General features: G+C 42.7%; 2 protein-coding genes across 3 annotated transcripts in view; one reads left to right on the top strand and one right to left on the bottom strand.

Annotated features, from left to right (window-relative positions):
• The window catches only part of usp24 (ubiquitin specific peptidase 24), a 117074-nt gene extending 106464 nt beyond the window's left edge, over positions 1-10610 (bottom strand). For both annotated transcript variants that reach the window (XM_074667358.1, XM_074667359.1), the window contains exon 1: positions 10177-10610. In XM_074667358.1, coding sequence (XP_074523459.1) covers positions 10177-10455 — 279 coding nt within the window. In that variant the 5' untranslated portion in view covers positions 10456-10610. The remainder of the gene's footprint in view (positions 1-10176) is intronic.
• A 404-nt stretch (positions 10611-11014) lies between these two features.
• Positions 11015-23120, top strand: bloc1s2 (biogenesis of lysosomal organelles complex-1, subunit 2). The gene is made up of 5 exons (XM_074668674.1): positions 11015-11459; positions 11614-11730; positions 11942-12061; positions 13053-13157; positions 22387-23120. Exons 1-5 carry the CDS (start codon positions 11162-11164, stop codon positions 22416-22418), a joined length of 672 nt encoding a protein of 223 aa, XP_074524775.1. The 5' UTR covers positions 11015-11161; the 3' UTR covers positions 22419-23120.
• The last annotated feature ends 373 nt before the right edge of the window (positions 23121-23493 follow it).

Genomic DNA, 23493 nt, shown 5'->3' with positions numbered 1-23493 from the left:
CCTGATATTTCTCCTGCTGTAAAATGGACTGTTCAGCGCCCACCGAGTCACACCGCTGTAGGCGAACGTGTAGCAAGACGCTGTTAGCATCGCAGAGCTAAAAGGGAGCCAGACACATCGGCCAGTCATAAAATAGCTCTCCTGTATCCGGGTTAGATACGGTCGATCTGACTGCAGAGGATGCATGCTGCACAGACGACAGTGAGTTATCTCATAATTTGATTTTGTAGCCACTGATTCATGAAATTTCATTGAGTTAAAAAGAAAATCGGCGAGAGCTTAGTGTCATTCCTCTTCCACATCGACTGTTACACAGTGAAACAAAGTCTGATCACACTGACATAAAAACTGTGGTTATCAGGCATCACAGGAAAAAAAACTATCAATCTATAGTTAGTTAAGTTGATAGTTCTAATTTTGAAAAATAGAAATGTTTGGGTTTGATTAAAATCAAAGCTTCACATTTTTGGTTTGATAGAAAACAATCAAATGTTGGATGTCAATAATAAAGTTTATGCAATCAGTAATTTTTAATGATAGTGTTGCATCATTACTTGATATAAAAAACAAACATTACAATATAACAGTAAGACCCATAAGGTAATTGTGGGGGCAAAAAAGCACCTTACCTGAATTTAACCAGTTTTAATTTTAAAACATAATTAGATCATACAGATGGCTTTAATCCTCTACAAACTGTCACACCCAAAGATCAGCACATCGTTACACATTTCAGTTATAAAACTAACAAAATTGTTTTGTATTTCTTTCTTGCCTCAGGTGAAATGTTGCTGATTGTGTTCAGTGAGGACATTATATAATCTTAAATCGATCGAAGGCCCCTGAATCGTATCGTATCGTATCATATTGTGACAGGCTTTGTGATATCGGCAAATATCATATCGTTTTCTAAAGAATCGATATCGTATTGTATCGTCATTAAACTGGTTATTTACACCCCTAGTGGAAATGCAACTCTGAGTACATCTACAAGAAAGGTCTGAGCAGACTCTATTTCTTAAGGAAGCTGAGCTCTTTGGTCTATACCAAAATGCTGCACATCTTCTATAAGTCTGTTGTTGAAAGTGCAATCAGCTTTGCAGCAATCTGCTGGGGCAGCAGCATCAGAACCAGAGACTTCAAGAGAATCAACAAACTGATCAAGAAAGCTGCTTCTGTGCTTGGAGTAACTCTGGAGCCGCTGGAGCTGATCGCCCAAAAAAGAATAGTGCACAAGCTGATGAAGATAATGGAGGACTCTTCACACCCTCTCCACAACACGGTGATGAGACAGAAGAGTGTGTTCAGTGAGAGGCTTCTTCAGGTCCGATGTAAGACTGAGAGGTACAGAAGATCATTCCTGCCAGCAGCAATCAGCCTCATAAACAAAGTCCAGAATTAATTATTGTTATTATTATAGTTGTTATTGTTATTATTATTATTATTGAACACAAGCTGAACTACTGTAATCCTGAATTTCCCTTTGGGATAAATAAAGTATTTTTCATTTCATATCATTTCATTTCATATACAAAGAAACAACATATTTGAACATAGTTTAAGCTGACCAGATGCTACATTTATACAGCATAACAAATGACATGCATGTACTGTCCCTTAAAGAATCAACAGTATGGGCAAAATAATAGAAACTATATTGTTATGACGTCAGATTAAGAACTTAGTGGGCCAAAAAAGCAAAAAAATAAAAATGTGTCCTCAAACTTTTCACCTGCAGGTCAAACAGTCCAACCCCCTCTGCCCTACCACTATCTGTAGCAGCTAACACTAATGCTAACATCAGTTTTATGAACTCCTTGTGGTTTTCAAACCGGGTGAGGATTTAATAAAATGATTATACAAAAAGACATAGCATGCATTTCACAACATATAAAGGAATGTATGAGGGATTTTGTAGCCACTCGCCTCACTGTTAAGCTCCCCGGCTAGTCATTGATGAGCCCAACATGTTTGCATTTTAAGTGCAGGATCAGTGCAGTCGTACTGCCGTGCCACGCAAGGTCATTTTTGCAAACGTTGCAATTGACATGCTGTGTCCTGTTACTCAGTGTGAAATACTCCTAAACTCTGGAATTTTTTTAAAGAACGGCTTCTCTGGCTCTGCCATTATTTGCACGTTTACTTGTTTCCCTCACCTGCTGGCTTGGCTTCTCCTCCGCCACGCAGATCTGTTTACATGTGATGCATACAGCGCCACAGCCCAGGTAATCAACACTCCAGTCAAGTAGGTGGCAGTAATGCACCTTCAGCTAGTGGCCAACCACTAAATAATCCGACAGAAAGGAAAAAGACAAATAAACTGCAGAGAAACTAATACAGTATGCAGCACAGTGCATCGATTAAAGAAAAACGTTGTCAACACTTTTACTAATCGATTTTTATCGATTTTGTCGATTCGTTGTTGCAGTCCTGGGTGGGATTATTATCCACAGCTCCTGTCTCTGTTCCTCTGAGATGATCTCAACAGCCTGTGCAGAGATCCAGTCAGACAGAGAGTCCTCTAAGAGCAGAATGGGAGCTCTCATCACGAACTGTGTCCTCTATAACCTGCTTTTTTCCTTATGCTGCTCAGGGGACATTAAACTAAGGTAAATGGTTAGTGGACCAGTACTTATATAAAGCGCTTTTCTAGTCTCCCGGACCACTCAAACAGGTTTACACTGCCAGCAGTTACCCATCCACACACAGTGGAAACCATCAATATTAACTAATACATTCACACACCACTGACCAACAGTGGGAGTAAGTCAGGGTTCAGAATCTTGCTCAAGGACACCTCGGCTTGTGACTGCAGGGGGTGGGATTGTACCCCCAACCTTTCAATTGAGAGGCGACAACTCTACCACTGAGCCACAGCCGCTTTCAAGGTAGAGGGAGCTCCCCTTAACCTGAAGAGAAGGTCAGTCTGTGTCTGATAATGAATGCTTAACAGATAAAGAGAAAGAGGGTAGAATAAAGAAAGACCTATACTAGTCAATAGTGGTCTGAGCTGGAATCAAGCAGTCTTTTGCAATAAGGACGGACTTAGGCCCTCCTCACACGAGGACGGCCCTGTATCGTCTTGGCGTCAGCATCAAAACATGTATCGCTGTTTACACATCGTATTGTACATGTCATCGGGTTACCCGTTTGGTTCTGCTCCGAGGCGGATTCCACATCAACAAGTGCTCATTCACGCGTAACATGCTGCATCTCTGCATGAGCACTTGCTGCCGTAGCTGGTGCTGTTCATGCTCTCTGGGAAAATGTTGATATAATAGTCGAAGCAATATTTGTAGCTGCTGGAACAATATCAGAATCAGAAACCTGCCGCCATTGTTGTTGTTGTGTGACAATGTGGGTTGGGGGGCGGGGAGTAGGAGGGGTGCTATGAGGTCACCGTCTTTTCCGGACTTATCTGTTTATACCAAATACGGCATGAAGACGAATACACAGGTATCCACCTGCAGACCCGTTTTCAAAAAAGATGCGGAGTCATGGACAAATACGCGTCTCCGTGTGTCAATATCACCGGATCGATAGTTTATTTTACCGGAGTCGTAGAAATTCGTACTCGTCTAAAGCCCACCTTATTCTGCACCGGTGATCCACATCCATACACTCCTCTGTTCTGCATTAACACCAGTAAACACTGGCTATGTGGATCCATATCCTGCTGTCAAACTTCTCCTGAGCTCACTGAACACAGAGACCAAGCAGCTCTTGTTTAGGATGTTAGATCATAAACTTAATACTTCACCTACACGACTCCAAAACAGAAATAATTTCACAAAGACAAACAAACTGGACAGGTTTAAGACTTCTTTAGAACCCAACAGCAGCATGCTAGAAACCACAATCAAATACTGTGTTAACATAGAACTGACCCTGACTATCGCTTAAAACCAGACCAAAAACAACCCAACCAAACCTCACAATAAGCTGTTTCAGCCTCAGTCCACATCGCCCATCACTTTTTTTCTTGAACCGATACCGATAACCAATAACTTTCAGCTCCTACAGGCCGATACCAATACCAATGCAATACCGTCATCCGCATAACAGTGGAAAGCAATACCATGCTTCCTAAGTATTGATCCTAGGGGAAGCATGTTTGGTTTTATCTATCTATCTATCTATCTATCTATCTATCTATCTATCTATCTATCTATCTATCTATCTATCTATCTATCGATCTATCTATCTATCTAAAGGACTACGGCTTCTGGTTCAATTCAAATGAATATCTTTTCACTACAGTGAATGAGGTTCACTTATTTTTTTCTGCAACTTTAAGCATCGTAAAGAATTGACAATGGAGAAACCAAAATTTCACCAAAACCTCTCAAATTTGGAAGAAATTTGGAAAAAGTTTTTATGCTCTCATGAGGTGATTTTTCAGAGAAGTTTATCACAAAATATGCAATGGAAACACCTTTATTGCAAAAACATGTCACATTACCATAACAATGCATCTCCCTCACCTCCACGTACGTGTCACAACGGACTCTGGCGTTCATACTGTAACAGCTCTGCTGTTAGTTCTGTGTTCAGTGCACTCACAGCCGTCACGATGCCTTCATACTGACGGACAAAAAAAAAAAAAAACATCTGGGCGGAGGTGTGTGGAAGTAAGATCTCACTCAGTGCGAGAGTATGTGAGCTGGAGATGATGATTTTCATTCAGTGTTTTGTTCATGCCTACTTTGAGTTAGCATGATCACAGTTAAGTGAAAAAAACAGTAATGTTCATGGATCATCATCATCATCAGTGTAGTGTCTGGACAGACGTTATTCCTCACTTTACTCAAGTTGTGCGTGATTCTAGTCGTAATGGAAACACCGGCAAGGCGCAATTTTACTTTATGGAAACTTCAGAAATATCGCTTTTATTTTGTGAAAAGGAGAAATGGAAACAGAGAAAGAGAGAAGGAGAGGATAAGCTTCAAGCTTTACTACTTATGAAGATGGCACATGTTCTGACCTAACACTAGCCACGTTTACATGGACCCAAATATTCCGCTTGCATTCGGTTTATTTGCTCAAATGGAAAGAATTTAAACTTTGTATACACCTCATTCCGAAAGAAAAGCGCCAATCCGAATGGACATTTAATCAGTTTCACAGGGGTGATATATTCCTTTCCCCAAACCGATTGAGGTTTCATGTATCCACTCAAACGGAAAGTGGTCAGGGTGCGTTCTTTCAGCGCATGCTCAGATATGACATAAGACGCAACTAAAGACATTCCTCAACTTTAAAAATGGCGGCGAGCCGTCAGCAATGGACTGCTGCGGAAACTTTGTTTTTGATCCAAACTTTGAAAGAAATGAACATAATTTCAAGACTGGACAGACGACAAACTCGCAATACAGAGTATTGCAACAACATGATAAACAAACTGTCGCCCTCCAGCTTTGATAAATCTCAAGATGTTTACGTTTTTCTGCGCATGCCCCATTGACTCTTCTGTTTGATTACAGCAGGGCATGTAGACCAGAGATTGGAATATTTCTTTCCATGTATACTATTGTTTTTGGAAAAGTCATTTGAAAAGATTCCATACGGAAAGATGAAAAACTCCCCATGTAACCGTGGCTCCTGTATTCCTAACAGTTCTTAAATTACCTTAGCCCGTGGGTCATGTCCAGCATATTTCTTGGATTTTTTAAAAGTGTGAAAGTCCCAGTGGCTTCGTTGCGGTTGGCTTTACATTATTAGCGTCTTTAGCATCCCGGGTGTCCTTATGCTTTCAAAACTCTGCAGAAGTGACAGTTTTGTTTCAGGTGACTGATTAGGTTTTAAGTATTGAAGCTGCTCCCTTTTCCTCCTTATGGAACTTTCCTGGAATAACTGTCTTCTTCAGAAACTTTGAAGAAGTCCCACACAGTCGACTCCACGTTTTCTGTTTAGAAGTGTCATCATGCTGTGCTGTGTGACGCATTTAGGGTGTGACAGAAAATCACGGTTCCCACTTTTGCTAGTCCTTCTTTCCGTCTTTTTGAGTTTATATTTGTATTTTTTATGTGTAACATGTGAAAAAAATACTGTGGATGCCAATTCAAGTCTGCAACTACCACAATATGGCCTAGTTGGCGAGTCTTTCCGACATGAGGGGGAACTCTTAATTTTTCCCAGTCAGGAAGCATTGTTTTATATGCCGACCCCACATGAACGCATCACTCTCTGCAGGCCGTTCATGTCTTACAGTGGGAGCGGGGCACTGCTGCGCTGACAAAGATACACGTTATTGGGGCTAACCGCCGCAATATCGGACCAATAGGAATGACCCTAATGACAATTTCCTGTTATCAGCTCGATAACTATCGGTTCGATAGTTATCATGCACTCCTAGATAATATGGTCACTCAATACCAACAGGAATAAGGATTTAACCATCACAGTATTTGGCTGCCTTCAGAGGGCTGAATCCAGGAGCTTCCTTGAGAGCTGGGTGTCAAACATGAGATCTGTGGGCCAAAACTGGCCTGCCAGTACTACAGCCTACAGAATGATTTTATAGGTGAAAAGGAAACCTGTGTGGTTGCAGAGCTGCTTCCTGAGGACCCTTGTGCTAATGTACCTGAACATGTTCACATACTGAAACACATCATGTTCAAAAATGTATGTGTGCTGTATGGTAAAATAAAACAGTTTTACCCTAACCCTAAAACTGCAAAATAATAATTAAATGAAATAACTAGGGCTGTCGAAACTGACGCGCTTTGATTCAAATTTTGCCAGGGAGTCAGTGTGGACATTGTTGAGGACTACAGGTATTTAGGGGTTCAAATGTCACAGTCAACCTAAGTGTTGTTGCTGACCAACAGCGGTATAGCCGTTTGTAACTTGAAAGCAGCAATTAAAAGCATGGGTGTTTCCCCTCGTTTTACAGCCGGGGCAGAGGCAGCGGGCAGGGGAGTGAGTGTCACATCTTTACAGAGAAGGCAGGGAGCTGTTTCTGCCGTTTCTTACGGTTGTTTGCCATGCTCGCTGTCCGATATACAGCAGTGTTTCCCATTAATTAATGAGACTGTGGCGGCCCGCCACAGTCTCATATGGAGAAAAAATTATGATCTGTTACTCTGTCAGACTATTACACAGCTGTACTTTCCTACCGCACGTAAACAAGCGAGAACAAGAGTGCGCGCGCACTGGTCACGCTCATACACGTGGCTCTTAATACATTTGGCGCAAACCAGATTCCAGCGACACTGGGGCTGGACGTCTGACTCTGAGGTACGTGCAACTTCTTTTTTGGGCAATAGCGCCCTTGCTATCTGCGGCCATTGACACAGTATCTCACTGCGCTGTCTGCCCCCCTTCTTGGGAAGAGGAACGGCTGCACTGTGCATGTTCCGGAGTTTCAGTGACGAGAGCGGCCACACTGTTTCATTATCACCGCGCATTCAGAGTCAGTGCAGGCACACAGTACAATCATCTGTCACCATGCCAACGAGCTGACACGGCTTATTCTTTCATATTCTAAATTTATTACAGCGTGTAAAAAGTCCTCTTAAGTTTCACTTACGACGAAAAGGCAAAACGTGCATACTACCAACACTCTTTTAAGATCTATCAAACTCTGCATACACTCGGCTGCACGCTATTCTCTGTGATAAATCGCACACGCTCAGAAAAGTGTGAATGTGGTGATGTGGGCATGCCTCCTTTCCCGCCTTCAGCACCCCGAACATAACCATATATGGTCAATGCAAATGAGCATGTGCATATTAAGTAGCCATGTGCACTCTAGGATTTTGTAGAGTGAAGTCAGTATAAGACGGTGAACACAACAGACGAAGAGAGCATGGAAGAAGCCGAATTTCTCTCATAGCCATGCAATATCGGGAAATATCAGTCAGAAAATGACCTTGCATTGATTTAGGCTACATTTTGTGATGAAGTGGGCCGCAGCAAATTTAGGAATCTTTATTTATTTAGACTATTTTCAGCAGTCACTGTAGAAAAAAAAAACAGAATGAAAACACAACACTCCCAGATCCAAATAAGGGAGCAGAGAGAAGAAGAATCGTAATCTGACCCTTTATCCCCCCCAAAAAATTTTTTTAAGATGTTAAAACAAGGGTTTCCACTTTGCTCCGCCTACTCACATCCTCTTGCTCTCTTTTCTCTCGTCAGCTTCAAACACACACCTCATTAACTTAGGTGAGAGAATAAAGGTAGGCTACAGTCTCAGTAGCCTGATAACGGATCACAGATAGGGGAAATAGTCTAAATAACCTGTTGTTGAAATGTTGTTCAGTAAATTGTTCAAAATATTGTGAGTGAGTGAGTTTTTGGTTTTGTTTCTGTGTGGATGTCTCCTCTGTATTCCTTTCAGTCTCCATCTGTAGCAGCTCCTCTTCTCTCTTCTACTCCGGTTCATACAGGCATCCTTTTGGTTCCAAAGGAAATGGAACTTCATCGTCACTGTCATAGTCACTCATTTTGAATTTCCTACGCTGCCTCACAATCCTTAGAGTACAAACAAAAGAATTACAATACTTGATCAAACTTACACGAGGCTACAACCGGCGCTCGAAGCATAGCTTGTTTACATTCCCTACAGCTGAAAGGAGGAGGGGGGACAGAGTGCACTAGCGCTACGCAGAAGGACACATGACCACTTAGTTAGGTCCAGATAAATGTTTATATTTCCAAAGACTTAATGCACTTAAAAAATATTTTATGTAGCGCACTATTAAACTGTGGTATTACCTTTTGATTTTAGTTCTTGTAGGCAGAGAAAATAGCCTTTGAATTTGGTACCATCTGTCTCTGTTAGCATCTATTTCCTCGTCACCATGATTACAGTTTGTGTCTTACTGAGGGAGAGGAGACACCTTTCTACTGTATCTAATGTCCTTAGTGGTCACATAGCGCTCATACAACCCCACTTCAAAAAAACTGAACTATCCCTTTAAGGCTTTTATAATTGTAGGGAACACCTAATAGCACATAAATTTTGCAACACCTCATGTTCAATGAAATATTCACTACTTCCTTGGAGACAAGACAGGGAGATGATAGGGGCAGGTTTAAACAACACAAGGCTCCCAATTGACTCCGACCTATTGGTTCAGTCACTAAATTTATCACTGATATGAAAGGGAGAGGGAGGACGGGCTTAGGCGACTCTTATAGTACAGAGAGAGTGACAGAAGACGGAAGAGAGGAGCGCGCAAATGAAGTTAAATATTGAACGAATCTTTTTAGAAGGTGATTAAGTGTAGTTTAGTTTAGTTCGTTCACCCAGGTGATTCGTTCATTTGAACGAAACGTTCACCAACGTCACAGTAGGAGGAAGTGACAGGAGCAACAGATAAATCAATGACAGGTGTTCTCAGAGAAACAATAATATTACAGTATAATGCACTACAATAATTCACACTGAACTTGTGGCTGAGTCTTGTATGTATGATTGTGCGTTCACAATATGCTTGACTCCACTCATCTGAGCAGGTTAAACGTGCCATTAGCCTCTTAAAGCAACCACAGGCTAATTGAATCTGAACAGTCTTCAGGCTTAGCGACAGCACATCGGGCACACACCTCTGTGCTCACACTTGCACTCACCTGTTCAACATATCTCTGATTAAAGTAGTAGTTCAACGATAAACAACCCCACTACCAAGAGGGCCAGTAAGTATCACAAATAAGTAGTTATTTTAGTGAAGGATAGAGTGATTTCTACTTGATGATCCATCGAGGTTAGGAATCATTTCAGATAGATATTTTCCTAATTCTATACGCAGGCTGATGGCGGTAATCCGGTCGGCCTGTAAACACACGATCACTGAAGCTCCAAACCTCCACAGAGGTGTGCCACTTGGGCAGGCAGTGGCGCGTTAAAAATCTTGACCAGCGTTAGCTCACCAGCTACGAGCTAACAGTGATGGCTACAAGAGTAAGTATCCCGGTCTCCCGCAGTGTTAAGAGAACAAAGTCTCTATGTAATCTCAAGAGTCTGGTGTCACTCGGCGCAGGTGACGTGGTGATGTCCTCACCTTGGGGAGTCTCGCCTGCTTCTTTGACAGCTGTGCACGTTGGGCTCGCTAAAGTTAGCTTTGAAGCTAAACTGTGCTAGTTAAATAGGCGAGCCTGACTCTATCACAGTTAGAGAAAGCCGGACTCTTCCCCCTGACCTCTCCGTATGTAAGCGGCTGCTCTTACCTCGCTGTCCACCACATCATGATAAGCGGGCGGAGGATCGAACCCTCCAGTCCCGGTCCGCCCGCTGTTCTCCCCATCGCCACCAGAGCTCAGACTGGGGGCAGGCCCGCTCTCCATCGGCTCGTATCCGTACCCGAGCCCGGGGCTCTCGTTAGTGAGGAGCGCCACCGCCTCGTTAATGTCGTTCTTGGCCAGCCGGAGCGCCTTTCGGATCACGTCTGGGTCCGGAAAGCCCATACAGAGGAGCGTTGTGATGTGCTGCTCCTCCTCGGTCTCCATGTTCGGGGTGCCTCCGGCTCTTATACTAGCAGGAACGGGGTGTACGGTTCAGCCCTGTCGCTGTGCACGCCGCCATGTTTACAGTCCGTTGCTGTTAGCCTGTCACGATCAGCTTCCCCCACAACAGCGCCCACCGGTGTACTGCAGAGGCCTGCACCCCGAGAACTGCACGCTCAAAGCGGGGGCGCGCGTATATATATATATATATATATATATATATATATATATATATATATATATATATATATATATATATATATATATATATAAATTTGCTGTCAGTGTAGGTAGGGAAAAGCTTTGTCAGAAATTGAAACATACTGAAAACACATAGACCTGTTTTCCAATAGCTACATTAAAAATAAATTAAAAACCAGAAATGATCAAGAGGCAATGACGAATGGAAACCACGCCTTTATCATACTACTTAAAAGAACGTTTATACACCTATATTATATTCTAATAGACTGCACTGCTGCCTCTATACACGCTGACAGGTGACCGAAACATTTTTTTTAATAGATAACCAAAAGGCTTTGAAATGGGGTTTTCATTGCTCAAGTTTGAACAGGTAAACTACTGTCACCAAACGTGGGAACCTACCATATTGTACATTTCAAAACCAATAACTTCAACCCGTGTTTCGATATGCATCACTGTTTATGGTGTAAAACTGATGGTAGTTAGCAGTCTGGCTAGAGGGTAAATGTTTCGAATGTGGCGTGAAATGCGAGCGGAGCAGGGCGTGGCTCGTGGCTGTGTGTGCGCAGGGGGTGGTGGCGCGCGGACGTCATATGATCATCAGTCAGCTCATGTGACAAAGAAGAGTCAAAACAAAATGGCTGCTACGGGGGACGACGCAGCAGCAATGGACAGCATCTCCAAAGCTCCAGCGGCTCATACAGCGGTTCCGAACCCGGCTCGAGACACCGCTGGTCAGGGAGGAACAACGGCTGAGGGGTCGGGTAGCCCAGCGGTGGCCCCGAAAAAGACCAACACAAACAGTAAGGAATGGCCTATAATGCTGATGCTAACACAGCAGCTTTTTGGAATATGACACATAGTATTCCATGTCCTAACATATCAGTGTGCATTGTGCGTATTTGTGTTACGGTTTGATTCGCACTGACAGGCTGCTCTCTGGTTGGTTAATGTCAGGTGATGCAGGTGTGGAGACAGCAGAGGAGGCTGTGGAGCCTGCAGACCCAGACATCAACGAGCTCTGCACGGATATGTTTGAAAAGATGGCCGTGTTTCTGCAGGGAGAGCTCACAGGTCAGGGTCAGCGGGTCTGCCTTAAAGAGCGGCTACACCTGCTCCATGCACTGGCTGACACCTCACTGATAGGCATACTATTTATTTCTCATCTTCCTCATCATTCTCTTCCTCCTCCTTCCCCCTCTCCTCTCTTCTTTTATGTTGGTGTTTTCCCCCGTCTCTCTGTTTTTAACTCAAATATCTTGTGTCCTATCTCACACCTGTTCAGGTACATGTGAGGATTACCGTCTGCTTGAAAACATGAACAAACTGACCAGTCTGAAGTACATGGAGATGAAGGACATCAGCATCAACATCAGCAGGAACCTGCAGGACCTCAACAACAAGTGTGAGTCACACACAACATAAACTCACACACTCAGCTACTTTTAACAGTTGAAGCTGGATCAGATGTTTTTCAGACTGGGATGCGTTGTTTAAACTGTCAGGCAGACACAAAGATAAATTTACAGAGATGAATTACATAACTCCATACAATCCATAGAGCCCCTTTATATTTTTAAGAGATGTCTTAAGACTCATCTGTTCAGGGAACACTTAAGCCCTCAAGCTGACTCTTCTCCCTTTTGTCCTCAGGGGTAGAATGAGTCAGAAGGTCTCAGACCCAGCTCTTAGTCTGTATTAAGCACTGTTCATTGAATGCTGTTAAGGGTTAAACTATATTTTTGCAGCCATTGGTTGTGGTTAGTTACAGACACATTATTCTACATGGGGGAAAATAAAATCTGTTACTTACAGGCAGCGCCTGCAGCCAAATAACTTGTAGCACTTTGTAACACTAAGGTTTTCTCTCTGTCAAAATTCTTGCTTGTGTTGTGCATGGCTTTGGACAAAAGCGTCAGCTAAATGAAACTGTAAAATTGTATGTCACAAGTCAGTGAGTCAGCAGCCTGGTAGACTCTCCAATGTAGGACTAAGGCCATGTCCACACGGAGCTGGGTATATGGGAAACTGCATATATTTTTATAGATTTACACCTGTCACTCACATGAAATCATAGCTCTACATAACTAAAAGCAATGTTTTCTGAAAATTTCAGCCTAAGTGAAGATTTTGGAAAACTCTGCTTTCATGGTTTCGCGTGGATGCCTGTAAACAGAGTTTTCAGCTCTTAAATGTCACGTGAATGACGGGGGCCCATTCTGATTGGCTAGCACGAGTTTTACCTCTGGAAAACACTGCACTTATCGGCAGATTTGCTGTGCTGTGTGTGGGTGAAAGTGTTTGAAAATGAATGAGGGGGTGATATTGGTTTTTGAAAATACCGGGGTACGTGTGGACATGGCGTAATAATCCTGTGTCTGTCTGTCTGTCTATAGATGCCAGTCTGCAGCCATATCTGGATCAGATCAATCAGATTGAAGAGCAGGTGTCATCACTTGAGCAGGCTGCTTACAAACTGGACGCTTATTCCAAGAAACTAGGTAAGACGCTCTCTCTGTAAGTTAGCTTTGAAGCTTAACTATACTAGTTAAACGCAGGGTTGGCAGTCCAGAAAAACTAGCATGAATTTGAATGTAGCATCTCGTCAGGACTCCTCCTAGCCCCTCCTCCCCCTCCCCTTGGGGCTCCTTCAAAGCAATGCCCCTGCTCACATGCATAGGTGCCGCTGATTTGCAACTATGATTGTGAATGACTGAAAAACAGACTCAGCTCATCATTTTATGCTTTGCACTACGTAGAGTTATGTCTCATTTAGATGTAAGGAAACACCAATACGTTAAAATGTAAAGCTAAAAAACAATAACTGTTGCAACTGTCATGCTAGAATCGTCCACTTTGACCTGTGACATGATATCAGGAGTAAAGCTATAATACAAATAGTACATGTACATTTTCTCTAGGACTTACTAAATATCACAGTTTTATTTATTTTTTTGCTTGTCAGAGCCCCTGTGGTGAAAGTTTATTAGACTCTGATCCGGACTACAGCCCAGAGCCAAGTACCTCATTGGGTCAGAGGGGACAGGTCCGAGGTCGAGCAAGAGGGGCAGTAATTAGAGGCAAGGGAACAGAGCAAGAAAAGAAAGCCTCCGTCTTTCTTTTCTTGCTCTGTTTAGCTGGAAGAGCGGCAACGGGCAATCAAGGTATAGGTAGCTTCTCCGCCATTCTGCAGCGCTGCTCCTTCCTTCTCAGCTCGGCCACACGCACTGATTCATGTGCACGCTAGTGAAATGTACGCGCAGGAGGTGGGCAGAACGGCGACGGGATTTGATTGGTTTACAAGCAAGGTGTCCCTGGATGGCGATTGGTTGGTGTTTTCCCTGTTTTACTCCTGCTGTAGATAGCGGATATTTTCCACTCTTATTTAAGAACACATCACGTATTGCTTGCCATCAGGACATATAGCTCATTTTAACCAGCATAAAAAAAGGTGTATCTAAATCAAACTACCAATTATACCTTTAAATATAGTATCTCACAAAAGTGAGTACACCCCTCACATTTCTGCAGATATTTCATTATATCTTTGCATGGGTCAACACTGGAGAAATGACACTTTGAAACAACGAAAAGTAGTCAATGTGCAGCTTACATAACAGTGTAAATGTATTGCTCCCTTAAAAAAACTCAAGATACAGCCATTAATGTCTAAATCACTGGCAACAAAAGTGAGTTCACCCACAAGGGAAAATGCCCAAATTGAGCTCAGTTAGTCATTTTCCCTTCCCAGTGTCACGTAACTCGTTAGTGTCACAAGGTCTCAGGTGGGAATAGGGAGCAGGCTTGTTAAATTTGGTATTTCAGCTTTCACACCCTCTCATATTGGTCACTGAAAGTTCAACATGGCACCTCATGGTGGAGAACTCTCTGAAGATCTGAAAAAAAAAAAAACATGTTGCTCTACATAAAGATGGTCTAGGCTATAAGAAGACTGCCAACACCCTGAAACTGAGCTGCAGCACAGTGGCCAAGACCATCCAATGGTTTAACAGAGCAGGCTCCACTCAGAACAGACCTCGCCGTGGTCAACCAAAGAAGCTGAGTGCACGTGCTTGGCGACACATCCAGAGTTTGTGTTTGGAAAGTAGACGTATGATTGCTGCCGGCATTGCTGCAGAGGTTGAAGGGGTGGGGGGTCAGCCTGTTAGTGCTCAGACCATACGCTGCACACTGCATCAAATTGGTCTGCATGGCTGTTGTCCCAGAAGGAAGCTTCTTTTAAAGATAACACACAAGAAAGCCCACAAACACTTTGCTGAAGACAAAGCGTCAGCAGGCGTCAAGCCTGTGTGGTGGCAACCAGGTGAGGAGTACAAAGACAAGTGTGTCTTTCCTACAGTCAAGCATGGTGGTGGGAGTGTCATGGTCTGGGGCTGCATGAGTGCTACTGGCATTGGGGAGCTACAGTTCATTGAAGTAACCATAAATGCCAACATGTACTGTGACATACTGAAGCAGAGCATGATCCCCTCCTTCCAGAAACTGGGCTGCAGGGCAGTATTCCAACATGATAATGACCCCAAACACACCTCCAAGATGACCACTGCCTTGCTAAAGAGGCTGAAGGTAAAGGTGACGAACTGACCAAGCATGTCTCCAGACCCAAACCCTATTGAACATCTCTGGGGCATCCTCAAACAGAAGGTGGAGGAGTGTAAGGTCTCAAATATGTGCCAGCTCCAGGATGTCGTCGTGGAGGAGTGGAAGAGGATTCTAGTGGCAACCTGTGAAGCTCTGGTGAACTCCATGTTCAAGAGAGTGCTGGAAAAACAATGGTGGCCAAACAATATATTGACACTTTGGGTATTTCTCACTTGTGGGTGTACTCACTTTTGTTGCCAGTGATTGAGACATTAATGGTTGTATCTTAAGTTTTTTGGAGGGAGCAATAAATTTACACTGTGATGTAAGCTGTACATTGACTACTTTTCGTTGTTTCAGAGTGTCATTTCTCCAGTGTTGACCCATGCAAAGATATAATTAAATTACTGCAGAAATGTGAGGGGTGTACTCACTTTTGTGAGATACTGTAGGTGAGCCTTACTCCCTCAGTGAGTTAGAGATAGCCGAGCTCTCAGACCATCTCAAAAATTATTACCACCTAAAGTTACTGAGATGCTGATTTAGACTGGATTAGAACAATTAAAGGACCTTTGTGTGTCTGAAAATATGGTCAATGATTCGCCCTGGAATTTTTACTCTGCAAATTACAAACATGGTTAATTCACATGGGAAATTAATCACACAGGAACAGAGGGGTTATCAGTCTACATCGCCATAAGGATGCGCACGCATCTTGACTGCAGGAGCAGCGTTTAGGTCCATTCATTCAGACGAGTTAGCGGTTTTTACAAACTAAGGCCCTGTTTACACAACGTTTCATCTGAAAACGCTAAACGCAGTGAAAAAATCTGCGTTTTCATGGAAACGCTGATGGACTGAAAACGCTGTAGTAAGCATGCCTGGCCTGTAGGTGGTGCTATAACTTTCTTGTCCAGAAGCCGCTTTAGGGAGATCTCCACTGAAGTAGGGTTGAGCCAGTCATCTGGTGTATAGGGGAATACTAAGTTAAAAAGTGGAGCAACAGATGCAGGTTTTGTTGAAAGACAGTCAACAAATACAGTAGATTGAGCAGCACAAGCACGACATGGTAGTTCGAGATGATCATAACAACGGTACTGTTGTCCTGTTGTTTGCGCATGCGCGAGGTGGAGTGTGACGGCAGCGTTTCCACTGAAAAAGCCGGCTTACTGTTTACATGGCAACGGTGTCGGAAGCCTTTCAGAAAAATCCCGCTCTGAGGCCGTTTTCAAAAGTTTGCATTTTAGGTCGGCAGAAACGCCGTTTCCGTGTAAACGCGAGGCTGAAACGCAACAAAACTTTTGCGTTTCCCCCTAAAATCGTTGTCGTGTAAACGGCCTCTAAATTCAATCTGTTAGCATAAAAATGTACGGTTGTTCTGTGGTCAGATTTTAGAAACGGTACTATACAACAGAGGCAATGTCTATCAAGTTTGATTTACAGGTGCACAAATCACATCTACAAACAAATAATCCCTCTATAGGGCTTTAATCTATTTCAGTCAGACAACTCATGTTTGAATTGTTTATTTAGCAGCAAATATATTTTATGTTTGGCGTCCAGGCTCCGGCCTCACCACCCCTCACAATAAGTTTGCATGGCGAAATTGAGGAGTGATGAGCAAAACATACTGAACACAATCCCCCCTGGAGCCTGCAGGTGGTTGCTGGGGTGGTAGTGGGGGCAAAAGAACATGCAGCATTACAAACGCAGGGCAGCCAAGGCATTGACTGGCAAAGAGGGATGGGGGACTCCCGGTTTAAATAGACCGCCCAATTTAGAGGCAGAGTGTGATAGCAAGATGGTTATGACGTGTGAGACACGTGGTATGTTTGCACTCCTCCTGCCCATCACTATCCATTATAGACCTTTCAAGGCTTACTTCAATTTTATTTAACTACAATGAAATAAATCATATTGATGTTACACCTGTGGAGATGTTCAGAGCCCCCCTCTTCTGCTGTTTGTCTTTCCCTCTGCAGAGGGACTGTAAGGGCTGTTGTGAGGGTCAGGGCCCGGGTAGAACATAAATGCACACTCAGACCCTTGAGTCAAATGCCACAGTGAAGAGAGACTAAGGATGAACAGCTAAAACTAGATAGGGGACCCCACAGGCGGCATGACCAGAGCTAAAAGCAACAGGGGCTCAAAAGCCTGCATGCAATCACATGGAAGGGAATAACATACCCAGTCATCAAAGTGTCTCAAGACGCCTTAAAGGGCAACTCTGGTTTTTTGACACCCGGACCTTATTTACAGTTATGTTCATAATAATAGCAGTGCGTTGAAAAAGGTGAGTAAACCTCAAAATTCTTCAAATAAATTTTATTTCAATGCAAACAAATGTATTGGGGACACTGCACATTCTTTTTTAAAGCAAAAACAATTGAAAAAGTGATTGAATTTGATAATATTTTACAGAAAGTCAAGAAATACAATGTACAAAAAAATAGCAGTGTTGACATCTTTATTTACAAACTCAAAAATGTAATGTATAAATAAAGAAATTCTTGATGATTCAACTTTCCTTGAGAATCATAAACTAATATTTAGTTGCATAACCACGGTTTCTGATCACAGCTTCACATCTGTGGCGCATGGAGTCTACCAACTTCTGGCACCGGTCAACGGGTATTGAAGCCCAGGACAATTGTACTGCGTTCCACAATTGCTCTGCATTTCTTGGTTTTGCCTCGTGAACAGCATTTTTTATGTCAGCCCACAAGTTTTCGATGGGATTGAGGGGATTGTGCTGGCCACTCCATTACTTGAATCTTGTTTGTCTGGAACCATGATTTTGCTCGCTTGCTGGTGTGTTTGGGGTCATTGTCTTGTTGAAATACCCATTTCAAGGGCATTTCCTCTTCAGCATACAGCAGCATGACTTCTTCCAGTATTCTGATGTACTCAAACTGATCCATGATCCCTGGTATGCGATAAATAGGACCAACACCATAGTACGAGAAACATCCCCATACCATGATGCTTGCACCACCATGCTTCACTGTCTTCACTGTGTACTGTGGTTTGAATTCTGTGTTTTCAGGTCGTCTGACAAACTGTCTGTGACCCTTCGACCCAAAAAGAACAATCTTGCTCTCATCAGTCCACAAAATATTGCGCCATTTCTTGGTAGGCCAGTCAATGTGTCCTTTGGCAAATTGTAAGCGCTTCAGGACATGTCTTTTTTTTAACAATGGGACTTTGCGTGGGCTTCTTGCTGGAAGCTTGGCTTCACACAGGCGTTGTCTGATTGTTACAGTACTCACAGGCAACCTTAGATCTTCTTTGATCCTCCTGGAGCTGATCATCGGCTGAGCCTTTGCCATTTTGGTTATTCTCCGATCCATTCGAATTGTTGTTTTTCTTTTCCGTCCACGCTGTTCTGGTTTTGGCTGCCACTTTAAAGCATTTGAAATCATTTTAGCTGAACAGCCTATCATTTTCTGAACCTCTTTATAGGTTTTCCCCTCTTTTATTAACTTCTTTATCAAAGAACGCTCTTGCTCTGAACAGTGTCTTGAACGACCCATTTCACTCTGTTTTTCATGGACAAATGCCCAGCCAGCATGAGCAGCGTCGATTGTCTTGATCTTTATATAAGGGCCACCTGTTTAACACCTGTTTTTGTCACACAATCAATTACCTCACTAATTGAACTCAGCACTGCTATTTTTTTGAACACACCCCTTTCAGTTGATGATTCAGTTTCACAGAATCAGCAGCATGCACGTCATGCCTGTTGGGTCTGCTGGTTTTCTATACCTTTCTTAAACCTTCTAGAAACTTACTTGCAGTGTAGAAGTTGGAAAATCTAACAAAAACAGAGATTTATCTTGCTATTGATGTGGGACTGCTATTATTTTGAACACAACTGTATAGCTGTGTGCATGCTCATATACTCACTCAGACAAACATCGTGCAGCTCGGAGTCCTTCAGAAGTTATTTAGATCCAACCGATTTTAGCCGCACTTAGCGGGGGCCACAGCAAGGGAGCTTCAGCGCTAGACATAATCTCTGCAAAATCGCTAATTTCGGCTATATTTTTTCATCCATCGCTATCCACGGTTATCAGAAACACGCTCCTCTTCTGTTGCCATAGGCGAACACTGTCCACAAGCGCACCACCAGTTCACATTGAGTCGTGGACATGCTCCTGTTTGTTGTTCTTGAGCCAGCTCTTCGTCTCTCTCCCTCTGCATCCTTCTTTCATGGAGCTCCTCGTCCGTGTACTCAGGCTCAAACCGGTAAGGACAACCGTCAAACTCGAAGTCGTAGTCTGAAGACGTTAGATGAGCTGACTTTATGATAACACTGGCGATGGATGAAAAAATATAGCCGAAACGAGCGATTTTGCAGAGATTATGTCCCGCGCTGAAGCTCCCTTGCCGTGGCCCCCGCTAAGTGTGGCTAAAATGGGTTGGATCTAAATAACTTCTGAAGGACTCCGAGCTGCACGATGTTTGTCTGAGTGAGTATATAAGCATTCACACAGCTATAAATAAGGTCCAGGTGTCAAAAAAACTGAGTTGCCCTTTGAGATGTGTCTTAAGACACATTTGTTGAGTCGTCTTGGTTAAGTCAAGACCAGGCTTGTCACGAGAGCCGATACTTCGGTACCAAGTCGGTACTACGATTCTGAAAATATGACGATACTGACTTTTCTAGAATACCCATAGTACCCTTGGTACAGAGGAGCCAGATCTGGCCACTTCTGTAGCGCTGTTTTTTGGCTGTAAATGAGAGATTATCTGGCAACCCTCACACGGTGCTGATCACGTGACTGACTACCCTGCTAAGAACAACAACGACATTGCGGAGGCACACACACCTGGCACGTTAACAACAGCTGCCCCTCAATCAATTAAAAAAAAAAAACGCCAGAAGTTGCGTCTGGAAGTATTTTGGGTTTGAGGCTGACGAGGACGGATTGGTTGAAAAACCTGTCTGCAACAAATGCCGTCACCACAGCACCACGAAGGGAGCAACATGTCCAACTTGGCGAAACATTTAAAAGACAAGCATCCAGACTTGTACAGAGAATTCAAGGTGAGTGCATTTGAATTCACGTGTTATCATTGTTGCTCATATCTAATTATGTTACAATGCTGAGATGAGCCCAGCCCTTAGTAAATGAGCTGCCTGGCAAAGTAACATTAGCGTTATGTCCAGCCTCGTCTGTCCCACACAATAGTTATGGCACGTTGTCTGGCAGCTGAATTGTCTAATGTACTGTTAAACCACCCCAAAATAATGTTTGTCTTTGTTTGAGAGGGCTGGCATTGCTGTTTAGCCAATGTTCTGAATTGTAACTTTTTTAGGTTAGGAACGTGATTGTGTGTGTGTGTGTGTGTGTGTGTGTGTGTGTGTGTGTGTGTGTGTGTGTGCGTGTGCGTGTGCGTGTGCGCATGTGTGCGTTAGTATTGCCTCTGCTGTTCTCATACAGTCATTAAGCTATACCTGAATCTCAATCTTCTTTTCACAGTATAAGCCAGAGGAGGACAGTGACATGGACAGGCTGGGGCAAAGACAGCATCAATATTCATAGCCAACCATAACAGACGCTTTCCTGAAGCACAAAAAATATGAACATGACTCAGGTGAAGCAAGGACATTGGATAGGGAAGTTACTGAATTCATATGCATGGATCAAGTTCCTATGTACACTGTAGAAAAGTGTGGATTCCATAAAATGCTTAAAAAGTTCAACCCCAGTTACAAGCTACAAAGTAGAAATTATTTCATTTACACAGAAATATTTTTTATTTTTACACTTGAAGTCAACATGGCATGTTATTTTGTGTAATAGTTGAAGGATACATGTACAGTTTTATTTTATTGTTCAATATTTGAAGGCTACATGCACTTGACTCTGTTTTATACTTGAAGGCTACATGTACAGTTTTTAGTAATATAATATTGTTTGTTTTTCACTTTGTTCAAATAAAGGAGTGTATGTTAAACTACAGGGGATTTTTTTTTTCTTACCGCAGTATCGAGTATCGTAGAATGGTAGTGGTACTGGTATCGACTACTAAATTTCTGGTATTGTGACAAGCCTAGTCATGACATGTCTGTAAGACGTGTCTATAGACATTGTCTTAAGACGTCTCAAGATTATGATGATGGCTCAAAATGTCTCAGGATGTCTTAGAAATATGTCCGTCTCAAGATGTCTCAAGGTATCACTGTTCACTATTTATTTTTCATCTGTTGACTTTAACATTTATCATTTTTTTCACTTAAACTTTCATTACTAATGTAAAAAAAAAAGAAAGAAAAACATATGACATACTCAACATTTAATCATAAAACATTGAAGAGAATTGAATCAAACTGCAATAGAATTGAATTGAAAGCCTTTTTAACAACAACAATATTAATAATAATAATAATAATAACAATAAAAATGGAATGCACAGAATGATAATGTTTACAAACTTATTACATTTGTACAGGTACCCCCCATCATTCATTCCCTATCATATGAAGCATACATCTCTAAACCACTTAAAATACAAATTCTCCATCTGTCCTTCCATTCAGACTCAACAAAAACATCAGTGTACACTGGTGTTCTGAAGATTTATACCATCAAGAAGCAGACCGACGGTATACAGTATACCGTACACAGCACGAGTCTCTCTCTGACACAGACGGCTGTGGCTCACTGGTAGAGTTCTCTCAATTGGAAGGTCAAGAGTTCAATCCCAGCTCCTGCACTCACATGCCAAAGTGTCCTTGACACTGAACCCCAAAGTACTCCCACTGTTGGTCAGTGCAGTGTTTCCCCTCGGTTTACAGCCTTGGGGGGGCTGTGACATTGTCAGCACCAGGGAGGCAGCGCTCGAGGTATGAATGTGTTAGATAAAACTGATGGTTATGATAGAATGTGGTGTGGATGGGTGAACGAGATCAGAAGTGTGAAGCACTTTGAGCGGTCGGAGAGACTAACAAAGAGCTATAGAAGTACTAATCCGTTCACTCACCAGTTACAGACACCTGTAACCCCTCTGAATACTTTACAACCACCAGTAGGTGGTGCTGTGTTTCCTTCCTCAGTGCAGCTGAGAGGACAGCAGGTATTCACCTGCTGACTGATGCTTTGTGTCTGTTTCTCTTCACAGAGGCTAAGTTCAAAAAGCTGGAGAAACGATGAAGAAAAGGAAGAGAGGAGAAAGAAGGATGGCTAAGGAAATTATGAAGATGATGTCACAGACAGAATTCTGGTACCTCCTGACCTTTAGCTCAGCTCTGTGTGTCAGAGTCACAGTTCTGGCTGGAACAAATTATGACCAGACATACTGAGAGACTCAACCCCCTGAGGATGACTCAGCAGCACAAATGTGAACTAATTAATGTAAATGTAAATTAACATCTGTGGAATGGTTTGGGAGCTGTTTTGGATTGGTCTGGGGCCCTTGTCCTTTTCTTGTTAGATCCACACTGAAATAAGATAAGGAGTGTCAGTCTTACTGACTGAGAAATCACAGGAAACAGAACAATCTCCTCCCAGCACACCACTCTGGGTAGTTTCCCTGAATACACTCTGGTTCTCTGTTTTTATTCATGAAGTGCAAAGGATACTTCCTACTCCGTGGAGTAAAAAAAAAAAAGATTAAGTTCAATCTCAAAATGCAGAACCAAAAACAGTCTGCTCTGTCATGTTGTTTCTGATGCCTGGTCTTGATTCTCCCTCACTCATGGTGGGTTGTTACCTGCCCAGGTGAGGTCACTGTGTCAGTTGGAATCAAACTCAAGTTTGTCTAAAAGTTTACTCTAAAAGATTTAATATTTTCATATTTTTATTTGTATAGCAAGTTTTCCCTCAATAAACCACTGTGTGCTTTTTTATTGAACAGTTTCCTTCATAGAGGTGACTCTGACCAGCAGGAGGCAGAGCTGCACCATGACTCAGAGTTTAAATGTTGATCTGTGTTTTTAAATGGAAATGTTTTTAACTTGAACACTGCTCATCGTTCAAGCTTTTCAGAGACACAGCAATTCAACACACACACACACACACACACACACACACACACACAAACACACAGATGGGCTGTCTAGTGCGAGCATTTCACTCGCATATGCGCCTAGAAATACATCCTGGGAGTAGGAAAAAAAAAAAAAAGGGAGCACACATGCAAGTACAAATTTCAACCCTTTCAGTCGCATGTTGGTCCAAAAATAAATCAATACAAAGCTGATTAAACTAAACTAAGATTTTTGTGAAT

This window comes from Halichoeres trimaculatus, unplaced genomic scaffold, assembly GCF_033239565.1.
Source record: "Halichoeres trimaculatus isolate MK-OKI-2021-1 unplaced genomic scaffold, fHalTri1.1 fHalTri1_scaffold_4, whole genome shotgun sequence".
Lineage (NCBI taxonomy): Eukaryota > Metazoa > Chordata > Actinopteri > Labriformes > Labridae > Halichoeres > Halichoeres trimaculatus.
Note: the sequence above shows the minus strand (reverse complement) of the source record. Positions and strands in the feature narration are given on the sequence as shown.